This window comes from Tenebrio molitor, chromosome 2 (genome assembly GCF_963966145.1).
Source record: "Tenebrio molitor chromosome 2, icTenMoli1.1, whole genome shotgun sequence".
NCBI classification, from domain to species: domain Eukaryota; kingdom Metazoa; phylum Arthropoda; class Insecta; order Coleoptera; family Tenebrionidae; genus Tenebrio; species Tenebrio molitor.
In genome coordinates, this window is record NC_091047.1 from 11942066 (window position 1) to 11955567 (window position 13502).

Consider the following 13502-nt stretch of genomic DNA (forward strand, 5'->3'; position numbering starts at 1 on the left):
TTTAGCAGAACGCATTGAAATTTGGCACACAGGTAGAAGTGTTTAAATTTTATCATCTGATAGTTTTTTCAATTTTCTAACGTCATTTATTTTGAAGATGCAAAACTAACTTGTTTTTTTTTAAATGGCACGGGGGATTTAAATGTAATATTTTTGAAAAGAGTATTTTTTGTGAATTCAGTGAAGTAACACATGCCCACATCGCCGCCATTTTGAAAATTTTTTTTTGCTTAAAAATTATGTATTTCGCGTTTAAACTTTTTATCTTTTTTATTAAAATGTATCTGTTTCAGTTAAATGTCTTACTTCTACACTTATACTTTTATTAAGTTTTTGGCCAAAGTGCAGGCGGCAAAGAATTAACAATGGCTAAAAAAACATTCCAAAGGTCAAATTTTTTCAAATTTTATTAATTCGATAATTTTTTTATAAAGTTTCGAGTAAATTGAGATATGCATGTTCTACATCACTGGATTCACAAAAAAATATTCTTTTTAACGGTGTTAAATTTGACCTCTCGTGCTATTTAAAAAAAATCAATTTGGCTTTGTATCTTCAAAATAAAAGATGTTATAAAATTGAAAAAAATATCAGCCTATAGAATTTAAACACTTCTAGCTGTGTGCCAAATTTCAACGAGCTCTGCTAAACCGTTTTGAAAATATTTAGCTGTATCGATACTTTTTAGCGACCTGTATGTGATAAGAGTGATAACGAAAAACCGTTAGCTTTAATTTTGTGTAGTGATGCAGTAAGAATTATGTGGAATCTGATGAAAAAAGAGAAAAAGGCTCGACGAACTTTATAAAGATTTAAAGTTCCAACATATTAGCGGACAGCATAAAATTTTTAATAGAATGTCTCCCACAGACGAGACGGTGAGAATTTACTAACCAAAATAGGACCCAAAAATCTCCAAAAAGAATACGCGTTTTCGATGTGCAATCTCAATTTAAAGCAGGTAAGTATTAACGCAAATATTGTTAGTTCAGAAATTTGTTTAACGAATTAAAAGTAGCTACAATGAAGAAAATGAAGAAATTTTTTTTTCTTTACCATTTTACAGGTAAACTTTTGTAATGACAATTTGTCAGTAGAAAACGTTTCTGCACCACCGGTCATTTTCACGTGTTTACCGATTTCATGAACATGTTTACTTATCAAAAGACGGTAAGTAATCAAATAAGAAATTATTGTTTAGATTCGGCATCGCGTGCAGAGCAATGGGCCATAAACTAATATGAAAAATGTAAAAAATGCCTTCTTTGGAAAAATCAAACAATTTAATAAATTAAAAAGAACATTTTATCTATTTATTAATAGTTCCGATGATGCAAAAATATTATTAAGCATCACGGGTGCTTGTCCCTCAGAATAACTGAATGCCCATTTTGGGGCCGATTTCTAATTTTACCTGAAAAGGTAGGAGCGAAGTTGCTGTTGATTATAACATTTACTCATTCATTTGTTAGGCTGTCTTACAAATATGGTGATCCATACATTTTATTAAATACATACCATAACTTACTACTCTTTAAATAAATTACAAGGAAGCGTTCGTCTGATTTGGACGGCGAAGCTGTGAACCTCGAGAGCGCATGCGCGCCACGAACGGTTCGCAGTGCTCCGCTCAGTGTCGGTTTTCTGACGAACACAAAGCGCCATTCACAAACGCATCTCGACAAAGGGAGCTGACCACAGTCATAAACTCATAAATCTAATCTCCAACAATTTCAGTTCCCATTAGTTTTTGTCCCTTATTTAAACGGTCTTGATTGTCAAATGAAACACTGTAGTTTTTTCATTTATGCTGAACAAAATAAATAGGTTATTATTATTTTTGAAAGCAACTCTTTACAGTAACTAATAAATAAGTTTCACATTTTCTAAAATATTGCGAATTGTGTCAATTTGTTGTAAAAATGCATAAGTCGAGATGGAGCATGCCATCAGCTTGGCAAATCAATCCGATGTTTAAGTCAATTATTGTTATATTACTACAGATTAATTCCCACATACATCAAACGTGCGTGTTCAGCGCTTGCTTTCATCCAATCAAAAATGTTTATCGCGGATAAATCGTCTTCCTAGTTTGTCTTCTGTCAAAAACGAATAAAATTGCATGTTACGCCAGTCAGATTCCCAAATTGTTTTTAATAATTGTGTTTTTAATAACTGTAAGTATTAATAGTTATTTAATAAACTAGTTTGTTAATGAAGGCGATTAATAATCGAAACTGTTTAAAAAGCACGAACGAGTGTAGCGAGTGAGTGGCTTTAATAGTTGAGATTATTAATCGCCCATTAACAAAAGAGTTAATTACAAAAATTTTTCGTTGACCGCAAACTTTTTTTTTTTTTGGTGACAAATTTTGAAATTAAAGCCAAATCAAAACCAATTTCATCTTTTTCCATAAAGATGACAGCTTATAAATACCTTCATCCTTTTTTTGTCTTCAGGGTAGGCCATTTTTAAAATTTTCAACACTTTCCATTTACTTTTCCACAAAGAATGTCAGAAGACGTCAACTCCATTGACATTCAATTTCACGTAAAAATCACGGTTGCTAAGGAAACCTAGTTACCTTTGAAAAATATGACATGCAAATTATAACCAAAAATGTCGGCTTTTGAAAAAGTGAATTCGTAATTGTGCAGTTATGGAGCTATAAAATATAGAAAACCCTGCTGCACTACCTGCTGCACTGTTGGTAAGTGCAAACAACGCATGTTCGAGGTTGTTTATACATCAAAATATCATCAAAACGTCAAAATCGCAAAAATCGTTGATTAATGAAAAATAGTGTATTAATGAGGTCCATTAATACACTATAATTTAGACAAAATAATTAATTAATATTGAAATTAACAAGCGGTCAACGGAAAAAATAAATAATTAACGTTAAAGTTTGAATTCTGGAATTAATCTTGCCAAAAATAACGCGACCTAATTTGTTAAATTTGATAAAAAAATTAGGTCTTGTTATTTTACCTTCGATTATAATTTAATTTTTTTAAACAATAATTCGTTTTTTTTTTTTGATGACACGGAGTCTATTTTCGGTACCAAAACTAAAAAACAACCAACATTCTACCTACTTTCTCCGAAGATGTGCAGTTATGGCTTTGCCTTTTTTTTTAATTGTACGACGGGTGCAATATGATTAAAAAAGAGAAGAAGCGGCGACGTTGGTGGCGAACCGAACTCTATAGAAAACGCGTCGGTAGTGAACTTATGCAGGATTTAAAATTTCAACATGTCAGTGGACATTATAAAAATTTTACAAGAATGTCTCCTACAGACTTTGACAAATTATTGACAATGATAGGACCGAAAATCTCGAAAAAAGATACTACTTGTACGTTCGCGGGAGAATGAAAATTTTATTTTGAAAGCACACTTTAGCGACGAATCCCTTCCTTGTAACCTCCTACCTTTTCAGGTAAAATTAGAAATCGGCCCCAAAACGGGCATCCATTTTATTCTGACCATCGCCGAAATACGGGCACAGCACCCGTGATGGTTACATATTTTTTTATTGGTAACCTATTTTACATACTTAATTAAAGCACGCCTCAGTGTGTATAAATCCAACTTTCAAAAACGCGGGTTTTTTAAAGTTTCCAGAGTAACATCAACAGCCCGAGAGGACCTGAGAAACGTGCACTCTCCATCCCGCCACTAGTTTTCCTACGGCTATGATGTTGTTAACAGAATTACAGCTGTGAATCTGAATGAAGTTGAATTATTTATTCTTCGAGTATGTATTAATGATAAACAAATGTTATGTGCGCTATTCGACTTTTTGCAGCATAGACACTCGTCTCTGTGTCTGTAAAAAGGCGTGCGATCTATCAGTGAACGGAGTATAGAAGCTGTTCGTTGCGCGCTCGGTTCGTCGGCTGTTCGTGGCACCAATTTTGCGACGAGCATTACATTACATGTTACATTACATGCTCGGTTCGCGTAGTCTGTACGCACCCTAATGTTAGTCGAGAACGTTGGGAATGTCTGTCACAAATGTTTCGGAAGTCTGAGTGAAGAAAAAGGGAAAAGTTTACCAAATACTGCACTAAATGCAATCCTACAAGGATTAAAATTTCTTTGTCAATTTGAATCGGAAGGTTGTGACGTTGAAGTTATTTATGGGGATTTGAAAGACCACGAAGAAAAGTGTATTTTTCGCACGGTTGAATGCGTTATGCCAAAATCTGATTGCGAATGGAAGGGTAAACTGGCAGATTTACTCAAACATTTTAAGGAGGAACATGGGAAACATGTTATAACCAGCCCGAATGATATTTTTTCTTTCGAGAATACCATTGCAAAATCTGCGGACGTTGTAAAGTTATTGAACAACAAGAATAAAATGTACCTCTTAAAGATTACGGAAGACGAAGATGGTAAAAGTTTGCTACACTTTATCTTCGACATTAAGTCTAACCCTGAAGATGAGGAAGAAGAATTGGTTGTAAAATATGTGGGTAAAACTGATCAATACCAGTTAAAAGTGAAACGTATGTCGTTCAATAGTTTGCATTATAAACACACCGCCAAGAAGATCCTTCTATCGACTCTACGGGAAATTGCACAAGCCAGTGAAAACATCATGGTCACAATAAAACCTGCAAAGTGCATCTTTAAAAAAATGAACGATGAAATACTGAAGCAGCTCGAGTGTCCCGTTTGCAAAGAATTAATGCGACCACCTATACATCTCTGCAATACTGGACACAGTTTGTGTTCTTCTTGTCGCCAGAAGCTTGATGAGTGTCCCACATGTCGTCAACCATGGAGTAATAGTAGAAACTTCTGTCTCGAAGCCATGACCCTATCTGTACAATATCCATGTGCATACAGTCAATTCGGATGTTACGAAACATTTTTAGGACAAGAAATCGCTTATCACGAAGTAATTTGTGAACACAAGATGTTTACATGTCCCGTACCTGGATGCGATTTTACTGGAAATTATGTGTCGACTAAGAACCACTTCAAGCTTACACATAAAGACAGCTTGATCAAAACAACATCTTATACTCGTACATTTAATTTTGCACAATATACTCGTAATAACAAGAGAACTTCACATGTTCGGGTGAAGTATTTTTGGGAATATGGAAATATTTTCAGATTAACGTTCACGTGTTTACCAAAAGCATGCAAATGGACGGTTCAGATTTTAAACAATTATGACATCAGCGTTAAGTACTTTTACAAGATCAGTATAACCGATCCCCAGTTGCAGGATCGGATAATAACAAAGACAAATTTGTGCCTAAACTTTCCACCCACGGTGACTAACGTTTCCAGAATCTTGGCTGGCAACCACATTATTTCTTTCACATACCACGATTTGTCGTCGTACAAAGATCCAGATAACGGGAACATTTGTTACTACTGTCAAATATTCCAAAAAAAATCAAATTAATGTTGTCGAAATTTTACTAATTTAGCATTAGGACCTACTAATAATCTTTACGTTTTTTTGTTTTGACTTAGATTTATAAAAAATTACCATTTTATTTTATTACATTTACCAACAAAATTTATTATGTATTCTTCACAATAAAGTGGATGTGTTTATAGTTTTACGTTTTATTCACAAATCTCGAATTAATGGTCGATTTGGGTTACTTAAAACAAGTCTAAAATAAATTGGAGGTAATTGTTCACTTTAACTACTTCTGGAATTTTCGCGGTTTTTCTGGCGAGACAGCCTCAGGGCGTCCTCCTAGATCATTTCCTACCATTCAGACCTTGTCGATATACTTAACTTTGTATGTTCTACTGTTCAGTTTTCCACCCAGTCTCTCCAATTATTAGTAGCCACTCTACTCTACTCCCAGCTTCTGTCTTCAGATTTTTTATACGAAAAAAAAAAGAAAGAACAAACCTAAGTCCATTCAAAAATCAAAACACCACCACTCGTTGCTTTAGGTTGGTAAAATTCAAAAAACCCTAGGTAGATATTTTTTCATACTATGTTGGTAACTATAAATTATGACATTTATTTGATTCAAAATAAAATTCACTTGATTTTAATTTCGTTCATATTGTTTTATTAGCAACACGTTTCTTTTATTTATTGATTCTTATTATTTTTAGAAAAACAAGACACTTAGAATAAACATTTAACCTCAAAATTACAAGTCTCACCAAATTTTACACTAGACAGCGTTGCCGATAGTAATTATCGAGGAAAATGCGACGTTGGTGGTTTTTTGATTTTTGAATGGACTTTATGTAATGAATTAAAAATTTAATTAAGAAAATTACAAAAAGATGTGTTTAAAATAGTCCTTCAATCTCGCCAGTATCTGAGTTTACATCAATATCGTAAATAGCGGGCCTTGTGGATAAACCTGGCATTGTTGAAATCTACAAGAAAAAACAAGTAGTAAAAACTCACAAGAAATATTTTTTTTACTTACTTCTCCAACGATTGGAATAACAAATCCAGCTCCAGCAGATAAGCTAACATCATTGATTTTCAAATCAAAGCCTGTGGGAGCCCCCTTAATCGTTGGATCCCCAGTTAGAGAACCGGCGGTCTTGGCCATGCAAATTGGCAAATTTCCGTAACCCTTTTCTTCGTACATCTTCAGTTTCGATGCTACTTCAGATGTGTAAACAACATTCTTAGCACCGTACATTTCTCTAGAGATGGTCTGGATTTTTTCATCGAATGGTTTATCCAAATCGTATAAAAATTTGAACTGATTTGGTCGGTCACAAGCCGACATAACAGCTTCTGCCAACTTGACTGCCCCGGCTCCACCATCGGCCCAGTGGCTGCTGACGGCAGCACCGAAAGCCCCGTTCCTCACAGCCTCTTCTTGTACCAACTTGAGCTCCGCTTCTGTGTCAGTTCTAGATAAACAATTCTCGAGGATCTCGAAATAAGAAAACAAAACAAACTTACTCGAACGAATTTATGCAGACTACTACCGGTAGACTAAACTTGTTGCCATTGCTGATATGCTTAATTAGATTAGGAAGTCCGTTCCTCACCAAGTCGAGGTTTTCTTTCAAATATTCAGGCTTGAGAGGCGCTCCCGGGGGTACGGGTGGGCCGCCCCCGTGCATCTTCAGCGCCCTTATAGTCGTCACGAGGACAACACAATCTGGGATGTCACCGGATGTTCTACACTTAATATTTAGCAGCTTCTCCATTCCGATATCTGAACCAAAACCGCCCTCTGTAAGAACATATCCTTTCTCCCCGACGAGCTTAAGGGCTACTTTGTCAGCTAAAATGGACGAACATCCGTGGGCAATGTTTGCGAACGGGCCCGCGTGCACCAAAACCGGCGAGCCCTCCAGTGTTTGCATTAAATTGGGGTGAATTGCGTCCTTCAGGAGGACCATAAGAGCACCAGTCACGCCCAAGTCGTCTGCTGTTACAGGTTCGCCTTTTTTGTCGAACGCTACAATCATCGAACCCATACGCTGCTTAAAATCTTTTATGTCTTTTGTCAGTGCCAAAATAGCCATGAGTTCGCTAGCCACAGTTATTTTGAAACTTGTCTCTCGAATTAGACCTTTCTCTGTTGCAGACTGACCCACGGTAATTTTTCGAAGGTATCTGTCATTAGTATCAATCACTGGAATTCAAAAATTCACTCAAAAATTATAAAAACAATCCGTATAACTTGCCTCTCGTCCAAATCACTCGTTTTGGGTCAATATCCAACCTGGCAAATCTCACTTTTTCATCACGAGTCAGTTGATTCGGATCGGTTTTATTTATAGCAAGCCTGCGAAGTCTTCTCAGTTGTATTTCTGTAAACTTTCTGGTCCCTTTGATTGTAGGAACCAGGCGATTAAATAAAACCTCGTCTCCTTGTGTGGCTTCATGGAAGATTCTTGCATCCAGTTGAGCCGCTACTAGATTATTTGCTGCTGTGAGAGCGTGAAAATCTCCTGTCAAATGTAGATTAAATTCTTCCATAGGAATTACTTGAGCATAGCCTCCGCCAGCGGCGCCGCCTTTAACGAATTCAGTCGATAAAGTAGATCCAGAAAGTCTACACTCACCTTTGATGCCAAAAGTAGGACCTTGTGAAGGTTGACGTAGCGTAGCGAATGCATTTACTCCTTTATGAATGTTTAAAGCTTGTGCTAAACCAAGTAATGTGGTACTCTTCCCTTCCCCTAAAGGTGTTGGTGTTATCCTATTAAAAATGTGTGAGTGAAAATGTAGGTACTCATTACTGAAGTATAAACTCACCCAACAACAACTACATATTTGCCATTTTTTTCATTTTGTAATCTATCCAAAATGGATAAAGAAACTTTGGCTTTTGTTGTTCCGTACGGTGAGATTTCGTCAGACTTAATACCGATTTCCTCCGCTAGCTGAAGAATGTTTTTGGGTTGTTGAGACCGAGCGATGTCGATGTCTCTATTTTATCAAATAGTAATGAATTGTAATGTAACTATTCATTTAAATACTCTACCTTGGAACCGGTCGTTTTAGGTTCAAGGGAAGTTTAGTCAAGTTCCACTTTGTACCAAGTAATCGATTTCCAATTTTTTGTGTATTGTACACACCATTTCTGGTTAATATCGTAACAAACATCATATGTAGTTAGTTAAGAAAGATTTTGGTTTAACTTCTCCAACTGGAAAACTGCAATAATAGTTATTTATTTAACGAGTTCGTGTGTAAATTGGGCTTTTTTTGGTATGAGTGGGCTGTTATTTCAGAAAATTTTTCGTTTCACTCGCGTTTTAAAGGTCCACGAGTGCCAAAAAAAGTCCAATTTACACAAGAACGAGTTGAATACAACATTTTTTTGTTCGACGACCCCCTTAAAAACTCCAAATCGTTTAAAATCTTTATCAAAATCCGTTCACATAGGAGAAAATTCCCAAATTCTAACAGTGTCGAACAAAAAATAAATATTTAAGTGATGTGCAAAACAAAAAATTGAGCTTGGGTCTGGTATCTTTGTTATTTTTACCTAAATAACTTACGTAGTTTTCTCTTTTGCCCTATAATCTGAACAAAGAATAAAAACAAGTTGTGTAAATAATATTTGTTTCCTAGTCTTTGGAAATTGGAACTTTTGATATTGTTCTAAGTGTTGCTTTCCAAAAAATAAGTATGTAAATGAAAGTTTTTCTGTTAGAGAAAAAAAAATTAATTAAATTTGAAGCAACGAATTCATCTTCACCTTTACTGAAAGACTTCTAAAGGGCACGCTAATTGTAAACAATTTTGACAACCGGAGTATCAAGATCTTGACAATGCTTGGCTAGATAGCAAAAATGAGATAGTCGATACTCAACTAATGAATATTTTGTTAACGAGCTTGGTACTAAAGACTTCGCAAGTAATAATCGTTGACTTCAATAATTCAAAAGAAAAAATAATACTAAAAATCTCCTACTTAAATGTCATGCAGAAGTTCTATGTTGGTAAAAAAGAAGCTGAAGCTTTTATCATGTTGGGTCATTTAATAGTATATTATGATACAAGTTTATAAGGAAGCCTTTAAAGCACGCGCGACGAGTTTAAGAGCACGACGCGTAGCGGAGTGCTTTTAACGTCGCAAGTGCTTTAAAGGCCCTTATAAACGTGTATCATACGCTATTTTTTATTATACCTGGACTACAATCTGAAAATTATAATAAAGAAAGTAAATTGAAATACCTTTTTCGAAGTAATCTGTGTCGTTGATATAGAAATGATCAATTGTTGCTGTTTCGTTGCTATCATAAATTTTCTATAAATGTTTATTTATCATTGTTCAAAATGTAGGTGAATTTGTTGTTACCTAAGCAACCTTTAAAGCTCGGCGTGCTTGAATCGCCTGTTTTCGCACGCTCAGGCGTGCTTAAAACGGCGATTCTGATGCAGGTATAATAAAAAAATTATTAACCAGTTCAGCAACTGTAATGAAAACTAACACTTTTTTTTCTCAAAATAGAGTAGGTATATGCAATTCACGATGTTTTGGCATAAGGGGAGGCTATGATTTCATTTTTTAAAGTTGGATACATGTTTGATTTCTGTCATCTCTGCTGTCACTAAAGTGCCTGACATGCGGACCTATCAAAATGAACGTAACATGTTGCCGAATTTACCGTAATCATAATTAAGCGACGTTAAAACGTATTGATGGTGTTTATATTAGACTGCAGAACATATTTTCAGTAAGTTACAGTGAAGTCAAGTTCTTTTTATGTATAAATTGAATCGTAGGTGAGTACAAGATAAATATGTAGCACGGATAGTGAAGGAAGAAACAACGACCCAATTGAAATGGCACAGGGGTTTTGTAAGACCTATTATAACTTCGCCATAGAGTTGTGAATGAGTGGCTTGAGTCTATTTTGAAATGTACTCCTGAAATTTGCCAACATTTTTGTAGATATTGTGAAGAACTTATTTCGGAAGATTGGGCAAAATTAATGGGAAATCTTTCATTTGAAAACGTTCTTCCTTTAATAATAATTCAGAATTTTCTAATGAAATTATGGAAGTTGAATAATTTTGTTCTTTTTTGTCATGGACGATGGGTGTGTAAATATTTTGCAGAAAGATTAGAATAACGTAAGACTTAATAAGTAGGTACAAGATTTTATACAATCTAGTTCTAGGAACGTTTTGGTTAACATGAAAAATTCATTGAGAAGTTACTAATTGGTTGGTTAAGATACTGTATAAATGGGTTATCTAAGTGGTGCATAAATGGACAGGAGTCACTTTGTCTTTCGGTCCCGGCCCTTACTATTCTGTAGTCTGTTCAAGTCAGTTTCCTGTTTTGTTAAAATGGATTAAAAATGTGTGAGTATTGTTCTATTGTAAACTAGTAAAACTGACAACAATGCACTAGACAATGTCGCAGTTTATAACCTCAAACTTAGAAAAACATAACCTAATTCAACAAACAGCTTTACTGCCAACTTAAATGCACTTTTTCCATGGCCTCCCCTTATGCCAAAACATCGTGAATGGTATATACTTACTTATCTATTTTTTCTAATGTTTTTGAATGTATTATGTATCTGATTTTATTTAACAAACCTCCCTTTCAATAATTCTGGATAACTGAAAACTCATGTGTTAAGGAAACACAAGTGGAACTTGAAGAATAGGTACGCAATGAAATTATTCCATTTATCAAGGAGTATTTTTATTAATCTATTTCACAAGTTAATTCTGTTATCAACGTCAGAAATAAAATCTAAATCATTGTTAATCCCGCTTTTAATCATGTTACTGATGTGACATTTGAATTGAATACATACATACATACTTATTAACATAGATAACGATCAAATTATTAAACAGAATGATAATGCCGTATGATTTCCCATTCGTTAAGCCTTTCATTAGCTAAATAATTGATTAGACAAAGTGAGAGTATATGCCAAGCACTATGTTAGACAGAGACAAAACAATTTAACGACGTTCTTCAACTTTAATGAAAGGGAAATCATACGGCCCAATGCTAAAACAAATTATCTGCCTAATAGATAACGGCTGTTTTTTTTTTAATTTGTCGTTGAACTGTCGATTGTGAACGCACTATACAGGTTAAGGATCACGGATCAGCTGGTCAAATCTTTTTACACAAGTGGTGCGATCTGAATCGACTCTCCAACGCCTACTTCGACGCCAAATTTTAAAAAACACCCTTTATTTATTGCATAATACCTAATTGAAGCAAAAATGGTATATTATTATAACTTATTATTATATTAATAAAGACGTTTAGATTTGCGTAGATATGTTTTCTCACTATAAATCAATTTGATTGGTCCAAATTTGAAAAATGCTGCAATTCGATTGGTTAAAAATTTTCGAGTTGGATTGTCATCGTGAAAAAATTTTTTTTCAAAATTCGATGTGTTGCGACAATTTTTTGGCGCAGTGTATATGTAGGTATATAACTACATTATGTATTTAGTTCAGAAATGTGAAAATTGAACGATAAGATACAAGTGTTACACAAAAAATGCAATGCAAACATGTTTCTTTGGGTATCCCCAATTATGTTCTCGTTTTCAAAAAGGAAAATGTTTGATCCTTTTTGAAAACGAAAACATAATTTTTAATGAGATGAAAATGATAATTAGGGTCATGTGCATTTAACTAGAACAGAATTTGTAACACCTGCATTAAGTTGCATAATGTTGAATCGAGATAAAAACTTAAAAACTTGTGATGTGATTTCTGATAATTATTTTGAAATCAAGATTTGTACAATAAGTAAAAACGATAAGAAATTTGTAACAAGGTTTGTAGATATTAATCAATGTAGCATCCTTTTATCATTGCAGTTTTCGTCATCTGTCTTTAAAAGATAACGTAAGATTTAATTAGCTTAAAAAATGAGGATACAAAGACATCTAATTATTTGACATTTTTTGACATATTCTACGGAAAAGTTTTTCATTTTTAGAATTATTTAATAGAACGACTTATTTGTAAAAAATATGTATACTGGGTTATTCACCCTAGAGTTCCCGCGAAAATTTAATGTTATGCAACACAACATACTAAAAGCTCAAATTGTTAGATACCATGTTTAACGTTTTACAAATAAGGAATCAAAGCAGTTTCATTTACGAAGATTATACGAAGAAATATTGGATGAAATCAACGTTAGACAAAAACGTTAGAAATAGGCCTATTTGGATATCTTGGAGACTAAACATGTGCAGGTTGAATCATGTCTGTTTGTTCATCGTTTGAATACACGATAAAATCGTGTAAAACGTACGAATTTTTTTATTATGTCAGGCTATTATAAAATTATTCTTCTTATAACATTACATAGAGAACAAAAACGTTCTAGCAAACTGAGCTTTTGGTATTTTATGTTGCATAACATTAAATTTTCGCTGGAACTCTACGGTGAATAACCCTCTACATATTGGACGTTATAAAATATTTAAATACATTTTGGTTTCTAGTTGTTGAATATTTGATTAAAGCTTTTGAAACACATATTTTATTTGACGCAATTAGTAATAGATTAAAAATTTACTTTCTAGATGAAAACAATCCATTGTTCAATTTTTTATTATTTGACAAACTTACCTGCATTTGCGTTAAGAAACACCACAATCAATTACTGTTGCACCAGGAATGAATCGACTTCCTTTGACTAATTTTTTATAGTCATTTCTTATCTCTAGAATTTACGGAAACTCTACTTATGGCTGTTGCAGATTTTATCAAATTCATTTCAAAACCTAATATTGATAAATTGAAAATAAGTAGGTATTGCACAAAATAAGTATGTACGATTAAGATCGATCCTATTAATATAAATTTTGCAACATATAAATAAATCGGAAAAAATATGTAACTTGTCCATTATGACGGATGTGATGCAAACACTCAAAATTTCAAAAAGATCGAAGATTTTGTTATCAGAAAAAAGTGAAACGTTTCGTAAAAATATAAGAATGGTGCACAACGAATTTGTTGTGATAAACGAGAAATGAAGTTTTGCTTTCATTTTATATTATTTCCCTA

General features: G+C 34.0%; 2 protein-coding genes across 2 annotated transcripts; one reads left to right on the plus strand and one right to left on the minus strand.

Annotated features, from left to right (window-relative positions):
• Positions 1-1966: 1966 nt before the first annotated feature.
• Positions 1967-6120, plus strand: LOC138123371 (uncharacterized). The gene has a single exon (XM_069038057.1). The coding sequence runs from the start codon at positions 3987-3989 to the stop codon at positions 5430-5432; it is 1446 nt and encodes a 481-aa protein (XP_068894158.1). The 5' UTR covers positions 1967-3986; the 3' UTR covers positions 5433-6120.
• Positions 6121-6250: 130 nt separating this feature from the next.
• LOC138123367 (C-1-tetrahydrofolate synthase, cytoplasmic-like) lies at positions 6251-13219 on the minus strand. The gene is made up of 8 exons (XM_069038040.1): positions 13062-13219; positions 8464-8636; positions 8235-8408; positions 8042-8178; positions 7661-7993; positions 6927-7608; positions 6436-6874; positions 6251-6382 (listed from the first exon to the last, which is right to left on the minus strand). The coding sequence occupies exons 2-8, from the start codon at positions 8586-8588 to the stop codon at positions 6293-6295; spliced, it is 1980 nt and encodes a 659-aa protein (XP_068894141.1). The 5' UTR covers positions 8589-8636; positions 13062-13219; the 3' UTR covers positions 6251-6292.
• Positions 13220-13502: the final 283 nt, after the last annotated feature.

Excerpts from the sequence above, each read along its gene's own strand:
- LOC138123371 (XM_069038057.1), top strand. The coding sequence starts at position 3,987 with ATGTTAGTCGAGAACGTTGGGAATGTCTGTCACAAATGTTTCGGAAGT.
- LOC138123367 (XM_069038040.1), bottom strand. The coding sequence starts at position 8,588 with ATGATGTTTGTTACGATATTAACCAGAAATGGTGTGTACAATACACAA. Across the intron at positions 7,609-7,660 it reads ACGAGTGATTTGGACGAGAG|TGATTGATACTAATGACAGA; the intron begins GCAAGTTATACG and ends TTTGAATTCCAG. Across the intron at positions 6,383-6,435 it reads TTATTCCAATCGTTGGAGAA|ATTTCAACAATGCCAGGTTT; the intron begins GTAAGTAAAAAA and ends TTTTTCTTGTAG.